At 28.6% G+C, this 14,915-nt stretch overlaps 1 protein-coding gene and 2 long non-coding RNA genes across 6 annotated transcripts; 2 read left to right on the top strand and 1 right to left on the bottom strand.

The window, feature by feature from the left end:
* Positions 1-1,527: 1,527 nt before the first annotated feature.
* LOC124956194 lies at positions 1,528-2,712 on the top strand. Its single transcript, XR_007103156.1, has 2 exons — positions 1,528-1,857; positions 2,225-2,712. It is a non-coding gene; the product is annotated as an uncharacterized LOC124956194 (long non-coding RNA).
* On the bottom strand, positions 1,854-5,218 carry LOC124956190. 4 transcript variants are annotated; one of them, XR_007103142.1, is made up of 7 exons: positions 5,094-5,218; positions 4,434-4,671; positions 4,034-4,189; positions 3,556-3,969; positions 3,329-3,451; positions 2,962-3,230; positions 1,854-2,851 (listed from the first exon to the last, which is right to left on the bottom strand). It is a non-coding gene; the product is annotated as an uncharacterized LOC124956190 (long non-coding RNA). The 4 variants fall into 4 exon arrangements; XR_007103143.1 differs by lacking the exon at positions 5,094-5,218 and adding an exon at positions 5,064-5,085; XR_007103140.1 differs by lacking the exon at positions 5,094-5,218 and adding an exon at positions 4,761-5,082.
* Positions 5,219-13,075: 7,857 nt separating this feature from the next.
* On the top strand, positions 13,076-14,540 carry LOC124956187. Its single transcript, XM_047511657.1, has 3 exons — positions 13,076-13,192; positions 13,763-13,923; positions 13,993-14,540. The coding sequence occupies exons 1-3, from the start codon at positions 13,133-13,135 to the stop codon at positions 14,303-14,305; spliced, it is 534 nt and encodes a 177-aa protein (XP_047367613.1). The 5' UTR covers positions 13,076-13,132; the 3' UTR covers positions 14,306-14,540.
* Positions 14,541-14,915: the final 375 nt, after the last annotated feature.

Below are 14,915 nucleotides of genomic sequence, written 5' to 3'. Positions count from 1 at the left end.
TATTAACCACTGGGCATGAGTGTGGGAGAGCACGTCGGTTGTTTTACTTCAGCAATGTTGAACATCGAGTGTCGAGCGAATGAACAGTTGAAAGACTGTGTGGTTGATGACGATATAGATAAATTGAAAGCTTTTCACGGCTGAACTGTACGGCATTGAACGTATAATTAAAAAATAATGTTTTAAAGATACGTTAGACACTTCTCCTACCATATACAAATATCTCCATATCTTGTATTATAGGTAGATAACGTTTTGACGTGTCAAGATATTGATTGGAAGCTTTGGCGATAGACGTGATGATATCGCTGATAATATTCATACATTATTTGGAATGTTGCATTATCGTTATCGCATACTAATTATCCATTGAATAAAGTAAATCCGATTTATTGTTTACCACAATATGTATTAGATCGTTTAGAACTGGAACTAACACGAGTGGACAAAAGATTCCATACGTATATACATTACACAATTTAAAAATAAATTTAAATTATGCGATATTTAATTATATTATATTTATGTATTATAAATTATAATGGAATATGGAATATAATATTTTATGTAGGATAATATCTTTTCTACTTCCTGTAGAATAACAAATTTTATTCAAAGAAAAGAGAAATGAAGCAGATTATTAATAATATGTTGCAGCAGTTTATATCATGAAAGATCACAATATTTGTCCGATTTTGGTAAACAAAGACTCATCCGGAAGATAAAGTCATTTTACACGAGGTTATTTTATTAGATTTATAGAAAATGATTTATCCTTTGTAAAAATCATGTGTAATAATAAATAATTTTCAAGAGTAGTTTTATTATGCTTGTCTATATCTTTCATATGCATGCACCACTTATTTGGGATTAATCGCTTCTATAATTAATTGAATAGATTTAAGTATATTTTGTTTCAGTAGTTTAAAATAATATATTATAACTTCCTGCGAACACTAGAATGGTTTTCTACAATTATCAAATATTTCTATTTGATTGATAGAAAATTATTGTTATCTTATCCTATTATCTGCTCAAATAATAAAACGATGAAAATTAAATAAAACCTACTGTAATACATCTTTCTCACGCCTAATAAAAGAGGTATCTTCATATCGAATGATGGCAACACAAAAATCTACATCAGGCTTTATGGTATAAAGGAATCTACGTTACCGAAGGCTACCAAAAAGATATTTAGGTACAGGTTGATGATTAAATAGGAATTTACTTTGCTGACTATTGATGAAGTAAGTATCTAATTAACCATTAGTCAGTAGCAAAGAGCTCTGTGTACAATTGTTCAAAAGAAAATTTTTTTGTTGTTGACTGATACTTTATCATGAATCGATAACGAATAACTTTTTTCATCATTACTCTATTATAAAAAAAAAGAAATCTACTTTATCGAGAATCGGTAAACAGAAATCTTTTTTAGTGATCCCTGGTAAAACGGGTAACTGTAATATATAGTGTCGATAATCGGCCGGCATTTAATTTAAAACATTCTTTTGGCCAATAGAAATGGCCAGTGATGATGGCCGATTTGCACAGAGGATATCTTCGTCTCATCCTAAGAAGTCGGTATGAATGTCTAATGACTGTTCTATATAATTAATAGAGGTAAAAGAATCAATAAAAGTATATGATTTGTTTTTTAAATTTTTCCACTTATCAATCTTACATTTTATAACAATACGTTCTGAATAATAAAAGAAGTTATCAAATAAAGCAATCTAAAAAAGAAATCAATTATGCAACGAGCGAGAAAAGGTGGCAAAGACAAAAAGAGAATGGATGATAGGAGGTAGGCCTGAAAAAAGGGGGCAGAGAGAGAGATGAAATAAGAGAAAGAAGGTATAACATGTATATGTGATTATCATATATAAGTATCGTACGTATTTACGTAATGATCAATAATTAAAGTAAATCATGTCGAATTATTTTTCTTATATCAATTATTTATATCGATTCGACGTATTATGCATAGTAACTCAACAAGATTATGCAATAATGAATATTTTTCTGTTTACTGTTCTAATAATATTGTTACCCTACACGTCCTTTTCCTTTCTCTCAAAATCGTACAAGAAAATTTTATTAGAAATCGCAAACATTCAGGACGACTAATTTATCTCATTTTAATCGATGCTTTATATATGGCACATTATATATTGTATTTACGTTAATACAAATCATTAACATAAAATACTTTTAATAACAGAAAAAGTTCATATATAAGCACACAAAGATAAGAAGGAAAACAAAATGATAAAAATGGAAAGATATCAGTCACCATATGTAACCTACATATATATCCAAATGAAAAGTATTCACCAGGATTATTATGAAATTTAATTACTTTTTCAAAAAACGTCATATCTAGTCAACATTGTCTTCGAGAAGGATAGGTCCTTATCATAAATGCATTTTTCTTTAGGCTAACTCCCTAAGGAGATGACAACCGCCTCAAAAATCTTAAACGGCAAAAGGGGTTGGGAGGCATATCATTTGAAACGCCTTATATTCTTTTTACAACTGTATCATTTTTTCCATTTTAAATCGATAGTTATTGAAGAAATGCGATTTTAATTTTCTGGTAGATAACAACTTTTATTTTATTAAATGTTAAAAAGGTTCAAACGTAATTTATAAAACTAGTTCTTATTTTGTTTCTAATGACTGGACGAATTAAACATGTAAAATGATTGATTCAGCTGACTTTTTAATTCATTCCTCCTTCAGACATTCGAGAATACAATCCGGTAATCATCTATTCGTTTTCTTCTTTTAATTCGACTACTAATTTTGTCGAAATAAACAATTGGCATATCTTTTGAATAGTTCCAAGCTACATTGAGACCAAAAATCGAAAAGAAAAACGTTTTTAAGAAATAATACCGATCTCTTAAAAAAAAATAGAAAAAAAAATATCGAATTCGCTAATGAAAATTATCTCACCATTTAATGCTGTAGACATTAGATTCAGTGATCGAGCTTTTGTTCATAATATGATAAGTAATTAGTTAATGAAAAATCTGAAATTAGTATTGCAATAAACTTAATCACTTATTCGTTCCAACCGTTCAACTTATCGCCAAATAATCTCAAATAAGCCACAGCTTTGGTTTACGCTTCTTACTATCGTTATTATAAATATCAATCTCTAGAATCTTCGATGATGCTTTAGCATGTGAATTTTTTGTTCTTTTCCATAAAAATCTTAGAACCTGAAAGTACAGAAACTTTAATTGACGGATCCCTAAGATGATTATTTTGTTTTTCAGGCATCCTCATATTTGTACTGTTCGACGACACATTTACTTACCAAAGCATCTACCGCTAAATTGGTCCATTGAATAGATAAACGTACGTGTGAGTACAGATTGCTATAGCAAGATTGATACAAGAACGTGGTCCGCATCTTATTCTTCTTTCATCAACGATCGTTCTACCACCATGAAACAAACCAATTTCCATATTCAATTAGCAAAGAATGTTCCGCATATGATGAAAAAAAACTCTATGACAATGAACCAACATGAGTTTTCTTACCATTCGTTTCCACAAAATTTTCAGTGACAATTCTTTTTAAGCATTATTTGTAATAAACTACTTTTCTCCTCCTCTAGGATTGTTATTAGACTAGCAGATTCGATAGATAAATTTATTCTCTTTTATCTATACATATTTACTGCAGCTATATTCTTCAATATTCCTTCAGATGATCTCTTGAATAGTTTTCTTGCTTTTCTCAATCTTTGCATGCATAATGAATTTTTCGGACGAAAAACCATCGACTAACTGACCGATACATATTATCGAATGATATTCTTGAATTTTAAGATATTTTTCTTTCCTATTTTTATACAAATAACAACCATTCTTATCCAATAAAAATCCAGTAATCATGAAGGTTGGAACGATGTTGAAGCATGATCTTATCGTGGCAACATTCTCGTTGAGGCCCTAGTAATGACCAGCAAAAACATAAGTCAGAATCGAGATGAAAACACAAACTTTTGGTACATACCAATCGAAAGCCAGTCCAATCTATTGCACAATGGAAAATTCCTTTGTTGCGTTCATTTCCTTAGTACAGTAATAATCCAGTGCATAATGATACATTTCTGGATCGACGTTATCATCTTTCATTCTTAAATGAAATAATTTTAATGGTTGGCCAACTCTGAAACGTTGCACATTACGTACATTCATACATTGACATAATTTGAAAATAAAGAAAAAATACACTTTTGATGCAAATATTTCACTTAATAATAATCATAATAATAATAATAAAGTCATTATCATCTCATATTTTCTTATCAGGAATGAAAGAAAAAACTTGCGGTTTACAAAAACAATAACAGAATTATTTATTTGATGGAATACTTATTAAATTCTATTTTGCTTGCTGATAAACTACATACCAATGCTGGAATATTACCAATTAACAGGATACTTCTTTTAAAACAGTTTGTCAATTCTCTGATTGACGATTGTGACTCAGATCCGTTATTATTCTTTCTAAAAATCTTCTGTCCTTCCCACATTTTAACAATATGGTCTTCCAGACTTTATTTTGATCCTCTTTCAATGATAAATATAGTACATTCCCTTGTAAGACACTCCTTCATACCAAGTAAAAACGTCTTATTAAATGTCGTTCTGAAATAAAATGTATTTTGGATATAATAATAGCTAATAAAAATAATTGTTAAGAGTAAGTAGTACTATTAATAAAACCAATTAATTACAACGAATAATATAACGGAAAGGTTACAATATCAGCTTCTTCAAGTTATTATGCTTTTTACTTTAAAAATAATTTGATCCGCTTTATTTCTTGATGCGTTAAAATCTTTCAATTAAACTCATATTTAGAGGTTAGTTTTTAATTTCTACAAACGAATATCATTTAACAAACATTCAACGTGCTAATTTTGGTTTCAAGGCCAAAAATTTACTGAAAGATTCATTAAATGAATGGTATAAATAATGGATAATATTACATATAAGAAGCAATTAGTACTTTAACTAAAGGCTTTGTAAAAATATACCGTTCAACAAAAATAAAAAGAAATACTAACCTTAAAAACCTATCTCATCTTTCTCAAGAGCGTGCGTGATTGCGGCGACAAGTACGGACAAAATATCAACTACAAGTGAAAGTGGTGATGGCTGTCCCCACCATGCGTCTGTCCGATAATTGTATAAGCTTGCATTGGTCATCACATATCAATGAGTTTCGGTTGGGGTAGAAAAGATAATGTTAGTAGACCGTGACCTCACATTTTTCAATCTCTTAAATGTAGATCTTTTTTAGATGGTTCCGCAGTGATCAGAATTAGATATGACGTTGGTATGCATTTGTTCCGCAATTGCATAAAGAATAATAAATATAATTGTTAGATATAATAATTAGTATATAAATATAAGTTAAAAAACAAGATTTTGTAGAATACTTTGCCAAAAATAAGTAGTGAAAACTTATATATTATATTATTTTAATATAAATTAAAACATGAATTTATTTCCTCTCTACCTACGAGCGTATTTTTCACGTGATTTTCTTTTCATGACTATTCCACTCTATTCTATTTCAACTATTACTTCTATTGTTCTATTGTACAACTATTGCTACTACTACTAGTAGTAGTAATAGTCTATTACTGATTATAAATATACTAGTAGTAGTAGTAGTCTATTACTGATTATAAATCAATAATAATAACAACGTATTTAAATATTACATACATTATGTTTATTCTATATAATAATAGTAAAAGCACTGGTGATACTTTGCTATTTGAAAATCTCAGATTAAACGTCCTAAGCATGTTGTGTTTCTAAAATATACACGAAATTACGAATCGAAAGATAACAAACTTTACGGGAATAAACAATTTTGGACAGAGGACACATGTAATAAATGTAAGTATATTCTTTTACTTTTCTTTCTTCTTATTATTCTTCCTATTATTATATTGTTATATTATGTATTATTATAGTAATAGTAGTAGTAATAGTAATTACTCCTACAGAGAAATCCATAAAAAATAGTGCTGAGAGAAAAACCCCGTAGATAATATGGAAACGAACTCGTATTTTGATCTTTAATCTACCACTAATTATTATTATTGGAAAATCAATCGATAAATGTGTATATTTTATATGCATTAGTCATCAAACAAAATATTAATGCTATTGCGTTCTATTCAACATAGATCATAATGCAACATAGATCACGTCAACTATCAGTGGAGGAAATAAATATGAAATATTGGATAGTAACGTCCTATTAAAGTATCAAATAAAAAAATCAAAGAAGATTAGACATCCAGGAATTTTGACACGTAAACATCAGTTGTCATCTGTCTTCTATAAGAACTCGAACTAAGAGAACGTAACTAGTGAATGTCCTGAAATATCTGAATATTTTATTAAAAGAGTTAATCTGTTAAATTGTTCATGGTAAATAAGTTGTTCATGTTTTGGTTATTAAAGTTCTTTTTTGTTTTAACGTGTGGTTGCGCGTAACAACATACAGTCTATAAATTATTTTTAATATCTGTGTTTATTGTTTATAAACATGGTATGTAATTATTATTGAAGTAGAAATGCATATTAAAATAAGAAATGAATGAAAATTATATTACAAATTATTCATCAATCCAATAAAGAAACAAATAAAAAAGGTTTTATACAACAGTATTGTTGCATTTATATTTTTTATAAATAGTGCTATAAAATTAAATGATTAAAGAAGCTTACCTGTAAGTGAAGTTCAATTATAATTATATGGAGCACCTTTTCCGAAAAGATCAAATTGTAGTACCTCTATATTGTACCGTTGTCGCCACATATTTTAAAATCTAACATAAAACAAAAGAATTACAACTGCGTCTGCCCAGCGACGCCATGACACGTCATTCTTTTTAATGTTACGCCATAACAAAAAGTTTCTTACCAAACTAGATAGTAAAATAGAAGGAAATTTATTGAAAGGTAAGTTGATCTTTTTCAAAGAAGCGCCCCATACAATTATGATTGAAATTCATTTAGAATTAACCTTGTTCAATCATTAAATTGTATTTCGTGGCCTCTCGAGATTAAATTCCAGCTGTTGAAAGTTGTTACGGTTATTGAATTATCATAGATATTATCAGATTAGCCAGTAAAAATATGTGTTAATTCTGAAAGATTGATACAAACATTTAATTATCTAGTATACTCAATGCAAAAATATCTTTATCTTTAACTAGTTCTCTTTTGTAAAATCTAGCAAAGGTTTCCGATTTCGAAGACTATCTGGCTGTTTTTAAAATACAATCGATAGAAATTCCATTTCTACTAGCTATTGAAGTTGAAGCGTCTCTTGTACTATTAGGACTGAAGATAGACGTGTCCACATCACTGTCCTTCAACAGCTTCTTTATCCATCCACTCAAGGTTTGTGCGGATACAGCTTTGTATCCGTATCTAATCTTTTATGATTACTATCATTTGACACTAATGCAATCTAATGACTTCAATTAAATAGAAAAATATACTTATTGGAAATTTCGAAAAAATTTATAATTCAATTATGTACATCGCATAATTACTACTCATACATAAGAAATGGAAAAAGAAATTGTTTTTTGACTGTGAGATACATAAACATATCATATTTTATATGCAAATACGAAAAATCAAAACAATTCGGAAGAATTAAAATACGTATACGTATAATCAATAAATAAAGAAAATGTGTTACATACACGTTTACACGTATAATATTATATAACTAAAAATTTTTATTTCAATTTAAAATTGTACTAAATAACACAAAGGTTTAAATATGCATACACATGCTGCTATTACATTTAAAAATTATAATTAGGATATAAAGATTCGTTAGAGCAAGCATTACTGTTATCGTTAGATGTGTATCTTACCCGTGCACTTTTACGATTCGCGTAATCATTTATAATATTTCTAATACTTTCCTTCCTTTTTACATAAAATCTTGACGACTTAATCGATGTTTTACGATCTACAATCAACATATTTTTCATTTTACGAATGAAAATAGACTTTTTAAAATATAATTATTCAAAACGATACCAATTAAAAAGATGAAAATAAGCAATATTATGCTGATTAGAGGAATCGGTTGATGTTTTATCATACCCTAGGATTTCTCTTCAATTGTCGAATCTTTTAACAGACTCATTATTAAGCATTATTAAGAAATTTCAGCAACTTCAAATGTGTAGTGTTTCAATGTACGATAAATGAAAATTAATAATATCACTTGTGTACTTACTGAAAATTAATAACGTCGGTGAATGGATTATGCTCAGATAAAATCATAGCAAAACTGTTTACATGTTCTGTTACCAACTACATTGCATGGTATTTTCAGATCTCTTATAATGTTCACTTGGTCACTTGTGTAGATTCCTTTCGATAGTTTTCGATTTTTACAAATCTATAATTTAATAACGGTTATTAATAATAAAATTACATTTACAATTTGTAGTACGATGATTTGTGCAATTGTGAAAAATGCAAATTCGTGCTCGCAATGCCTTCACGAAAAGGAGCACGCCTCCATTTAAAAATCATCGTTGTCATTTCCATTTTTAAGGAAAAAAAAAAATAAATATATTAGAAATAAAATAAAAGAAATGAAAAATATCTTTACCTTTAATCGATTCGGCATATAAAAAATGGCAGATTTGGGCTTGTTTAATTTGCAAATATCTATGATAAAAGGGATCTATTGGTCAATAATAAGTTCATACGATATTGCGAACTTCGAAAGAGAAAAAAGAACGAGTATCTTTATTCACGCAACGAACATTATTTATTTCAATATCGATAACACTTCTTCTTAAGAAGAAATTCATATGAAAATATTTACACGCCACAGAAAATAAAATGCACAAGTCTAGATTTTTAAACTACTGAATGAATTATCGTCACTTCATTTATACCGAGTATCGTGCAGATCGAAATACATATGTATGCACTGTGCATATTCGCGAAAAATATAATTTTATCTTTGCTAGCATATTATCGATTAATAAACATTCTTTTCATTTTACGCTTTGGTTTTTCCGCTACTGACTGAAGTTATTAGGAAGTTTTACGAGAAAAATTTGCTTTTGCACCTGGCTCTGTTTCAACAACAAAATGCATTTATGCATTTTTTTCTTGCGACCTTTTCAAGTTTGAAAGAACAAAGTTTTTTTTAAGTGAGTAACTGTAATTTCTTTTGTATATTTATACAGTAGTGTTCGTTTGCATTCAAAAATATATCTAATAAAAATTTGCTATTTGTGCATCGTTTATGATATAATCATTATCTTATCGAACTATACTATATTTCATATTCCATGGTATACAAATACATTATTTACAAATAAAGCAATCATGTATTTTATATGTTAAAGATTAACGTTGTGTTCGATTTAATCGACTTTTACAGTATGTAGTTTGTATATTTATGTAGTTTGGCGATTGTCTTTCAAATTATGGTATGGAAAATCAACTAGTTTAATATATATGATGTCGATTATCTTATAAACAATACATAGTGGCAATATTTTTTATAAAATAAATATTACTAAATATTATGATTATGATTTCAAATTACCATTACTATATAAATATGCAAGAAATTGTAAGTATCTATTTTAAGAAGTTGAAAATAAACCTTCATAAATTGAAAAAATGTTTACATGCACTTTATAATTGATTCAGAGGAAATTTCTCTTACAAAACTTTTCTATAACTTCAACTAGTCACGAGATATTTATGAGCAGACATCTACGTATGGACACTTTGTATATCTGACTGTGTTACATGTCAATCTACATACATACATTTATATTATTGTAGATACGATTATAAAATATTAATAAATATTATTAAAATTTTACTTCTATTGAAATAATTTAATAGATGTTCTAATCGATATAAACGAGTAAGGACTTGATAAATTGATTTGCGACCATCACCTGCAAAAGCCTTCTTTGAAACAATATATACGGAAGTCATCTAGAAATTGAAAAAGGTTGTCCACATATACATTCTATAACAGTAACACTAAAGGTTTCAACCTATAGCGTTACATGAGTTCGACTGTTATAATAAGAGTTCTAACAATAATAGTACCGTTCGAATAATTCATCACATTGGAATTTTACTATTATACTTTCTATCAGCCAATCAGAACACGAGGTTATCAGATTGTCGTTGATTCATGAATTTAAAATATCGATGAGTATTGAAAATATATGTCATTAAATTACACCTGTTTAGAGAAAATGTGTAGAATTACAAGCGCACTATCCTGCCGTCTCAGGTTGTGATGTTCCTAAACATCTTTTTTTTAGTCTTGATCCTTACAATTTATGAAGATCAATATGACTTTTTTTTCAGTAGATACCTATAATCTTTTTATATATTTATATAGTGGTAATTTGAAATCAAAATCACATGTAGTCAAAACTTACCACTATGGATCGTCCAAGAGATACGGCATTTTAGGTATTAAGGTAATTAGTTTTTATACCACAATTTGAAAAACAATCGTCAGACTACATAATATTCAGAAGCTTTTGACACATTAAAATACATGACTGTTTGATTTGTAAATAATATATTTGTATACCATGGAATATAAATTAATATGGTTCGATAAGATGACAATCATCTCGTAAATGACGCATAGAAGCAAATTAAACGAAATATTATTTAGAATATAAAAATGACAAAATGAACTATTATAGAAATGTACGATAAAAACTATAGATTTTATATATAGGTACCTATATATAAAACTATGTTGACCTACATAAGTCGAAAAATATATTTAAATGCACTTTGTATAAAGGTCAGTGCACTACAAATTTCTTCTAATAAACTTTCTTATAACAAAAACAAATCACGAGATATTTGCTCTGGACGGACACCCAGTATATTCAAACACCAAAGGAAAAAAATAATAAAAGAGGAAAATGAAACGAACATTTATTAATCGATAATATATTAGCAAAGATAAATTTATCACGAATACGAACAGTGCAAACATACATCGCGTGCACTCCGATCTGTACGACATTCGGAATAATCGAATAAGTGACAATAATTTTTTCGTTATAGTTTAGAAATTCAGTCTCGTGCACTTTACTTTTAGCGACGTGAAAATAATTTACTATGAATTTCTATAGAACGTAGTAGTCAATTCGTTCAGAAATAATCCTATTGGCATCGAAAACTATAATTCTATTGCAAATAATGTTAGTTGAGCGATTGAAGATACTTCTCCTTCTTCTTCTTCCTAAGATCGCAAGATCATATGAATTCTTTTCTATTGGCGAAGAACAGTTTCCTTTTATCATAGATATTTGCAAATTATCCGCATCGAAATCTGTAATTTTCTTACACTATGAATCTATAAAAGGTAAAGATATTTCTCATTTTCTTCTCTTCATTTCCATGACATTAATATTCTTTTTTCTTAGAAATGGAAATGACAACGATGATTTTCAAATGGAGACGTGCACTTTCTCGTGAAGGGATTGCGAGCACGAATTTGCATTTTTCACAATTGCACAAATCATCGTACTACGTAAAACAAATTGTACGACCATATTACATAGCAGTGATCTCTAATAACAACGCAATTAATGCGTTCTCTTTAGCAACAAGTACCTTTGACATGTCTTCAGCTATGTGGCTAGTAATATTCATTTACAAGGAACATGGTTTCGATTATTGTCACAATCCACCAGGTAATATATTTCATCTAAAATTCGACTCAGAAATGTTAGTCCGTTGTGGTACGGAAAATATTTTACGGGAATGGTATTCGGTCGATACGAATTTAATCGAGATCAATGACGTAGCTATATGGAACTTAGAGAAAGGAATCACTAAAATGGTTACAAATTCTCTTTACGACAGAAGATATAATTTACAGGGTTTGATCATGAAAGCTGTTATAGTTAAGGTAAAATATTTATTTCTGGATACGTTTTCTATTTTCTACTTAAAAAAATTATTTTTCGTTTTCTTTATGTCTGTTCTTTTTTCTTTTATAGGGTTCATCTTTCATTAACGTAAAAAAGAATGGCAAATTAGGTGGTATTTTCAGTGAGCTATTAAATCAAATTTGTATTACTCTCAACGTTAGTTTCGACATTGTCTCGGAAGTAAAAGAGTTCGGAAGATGGAATCCAAATAAAAAGACCTGGTCTGGAGCAATTGCAGAATTATATTATGGACGTGCCGATATTTCTCTTTCAGGTTTTTCTATTACCAGTGCCAGATTAAATGTTGTTGACTTCACTTTTCCTATTACATATACCAAAAACCTTCTTGTTATTCAAGAACCAGAAAAATTGGGGATTGAATGGTCATCTCACTTTTTAGTACGATTATTTGCAATCAAATTTGTTATTATTCACTTTTTCATGCTTTAGCTTTCATAAATTATGAAATTGTTATTTTATAGACTTTCACTAATTCTGTTTGGATTGCTATCCTTGGAATATTAATAGCTTCATCAATCTTATTTATTTTTCTCAAAATACATAATGGTACTGATCGTAAAATAGGATATTTATTCATCGATAATTTTCTGGAGATTTGTGGCATATTGTGCCAACAGGGACTAGCAGGTTTGATTCAATATTTCTTGATTTTCGTTTAGTTTCATTTTTTTAATAGTTATATTTATACAAAATATTCCTTTGATATAGATTTTCCTGTTAGATCTTCGCTAAGAATAGCATACTTCTCTTTATTTCTTTTGGTTATCGTCTTATCGGCCGCTTATTCAGCAGCTTTGATAAGTTTCTTAACGTCCACTACCCACATTTTACCTTTTCATTCATTAGAGAGCTTCGTTGAAGATGGTACTTACCAACTTGCCGTCGTTCGTGGTTCGGCTTATTATGATAAGTTTGCAGTGAGTATAATATGTACGTGACGCTGCATGCATATTTGTAATTTATGTTTTTTCATGTGAGTATAGGTATGTATATATAAAACAATAAGTATATTAAATGGAATAAAGATGAAGAAAAATATTTATTTTTAGGATTCAAGAGATCCACTCGCAAAGAAATTGATGAAGTTGATGTTAGAAGATAAAAAATTGCCCCATACTGAACAAGAAGCATATAAGAGAGTACGATAAAGTATTACAAAAGAAAAAAAAATTAATAATATTTATATATACAAAATGTAACGAAATCACGTGGCGAATCTTCAAGAATGGATTTCTCATAAATACAAAAGAAATAATAGGTTCTATCTGGATAACATGGATATCGAAGTGCTTAATTTCTGAGTTATAAGACTTTCATGATTTAGATGTGTGTCTTGGTATACTCCATTTTATTTGCTGATATTATGATACACTTTTTCGATATTTTCTTACATGAAATCTTGGACATGTTCACCTTCTTCTTAAATATTAAGTTTCGAAGACGTTCAAAAATAAATAAATTTATGAATGTGAATACAATAGTCTATCTTCAAGTGTAAAAGATTTTCACTACAACAAAAACTTTAAGAGACACGCTTATGTATTTGAATTTGATTTAACTGGTGTTCCGTTGGAAATCTTCAACTCATAAATTAAGCTTTTTCGGATCTATTTTTTTTAGTTCTCTACATATGAGGAATTAATATCTGAAGTTTCATTGCGTTATTTCTTTATGTAATTTTATTATTAATAACCGTCATTAACTTATAGATTTGTAAAAATCAGAAGCTAGCAATCTACTCGATTCAACACAATAATGCAGTAAATCTGGAAATTCCGTGCAATGTAGTTCGTATTGATACAGGACATGTAAATAGTATTGCTATGATTTTATCTAAGCACAATCCATTCACTAACGTCATCAATTTTCAGTAAGAACGCAAGTATCTCAATAATGTAAATTTTAATTTATCGTACGTTAAAAGTTCTGCTCGTTTTAGGTTGCAGAAATTTTTTGACAATGGCATTATGAGTCGTTTAAAAAGTTCACCATTTAGAAAGAAATCCAATGATATGATAGAGCATCAACCGGTTCCCCTAACCAGCGTAATATCACTTCTTATTTTTATCCTAATTGGTGTCGTTTTGAGTACTTGTATTCTGATTATAGAAAAGTTTATTTTTACTCATAAAAGGAAAAAAATATCGATGGTACATCATATTCCGTTGATTAAATCCTCAACGTTTTATGTAAAAGGGAAGAAAAGTTTAAGAAATATTACAAAACATCACGTGAATGTTTATGACCCGTAAATTATTAACGACAACGTCAATGTTCGTTTTCAAAGAATTTTTATATTCTAATTATAATTCTCTAATGGATTAAAAACATGCATATGCATATCTAATCTTTTATTTTATTTACTACAATTTTGAATTGAAGTAGAATTTTTTCATCATATTGTAAGTGTAGATGTAAATACACTCATATTTTATCTCTTTCGATCTGTTTTGATTGTGCCTATTTGCATTAAAAATATGATTTAGCTATATATTTAATTGTGAGGAAAAAAATTTCATTGACCATATTTTATGTGTGAGTTGTGATTAAGCGATATAACTGATAAACTTTTCCTCATGTTCTTCAATTTTCTATTTAGAGCGAGTCAATTTGTTCACAACAGCGTGTGAAATTTCACATGATACGAATTAATCGCAATGTATATTATGTTATTAAATATAATATATTAATATATGTATCTATATTATACAATAAAATTGTTTAAGAAGTATTATATATATATCTAGTAATATGTAATATACATTATTATTATTATTATTAGATGGAATTAAGAACTCGAAAGTTCATTGCCGCAAATACCAAATCCCGGTACCTTCCCTGAGCAAGATCCTACTGCACTGG

Source organism: Vespa velutina, chromosome 21 (assembly GCF_912470025.1).
Source record: "Vespa velutina chromosome 21, iVesVel2.1, whole genome shotgun sequence".
NCBI lineage: Eukaryota > Metazoa > Arthropoda > Insecta > Hymenoptera > Vespidae > Vespa > Vespa velutina.
Note: the sequence above shows the minus strand (reverse complement) of the source record. Positions and strands in the feature narration are given on the sequence as shown.

What these genes read in the sequence shown, in the direction of transcription:
- LOC124956187 (XM_047511657.1), top strand. Translation starts at nt 13,133, where the DNA reads ATGAAGTTGATGTTAGAAGATAAAAAATTGCCCCATACTGAACAAGAA. An exon ending in AACAAGAAGCATATAAGAGA is followed by an intron (nt 13,193 to 13,762) that starts GTACGATAAAGT and finishes ATTAACTTATAG; the next exon opens with ATTTGTAAAAATCAGAAGCT. An exon ending in ACTAACGTCATCAATTTTCA is followed by an intron (nt 13,924 to 13,992) that starts GTAAGAACGCAA and finishes TGCTCGTTTTAG; the next exon opens with GTTGCAGAAATTTTTTGACA.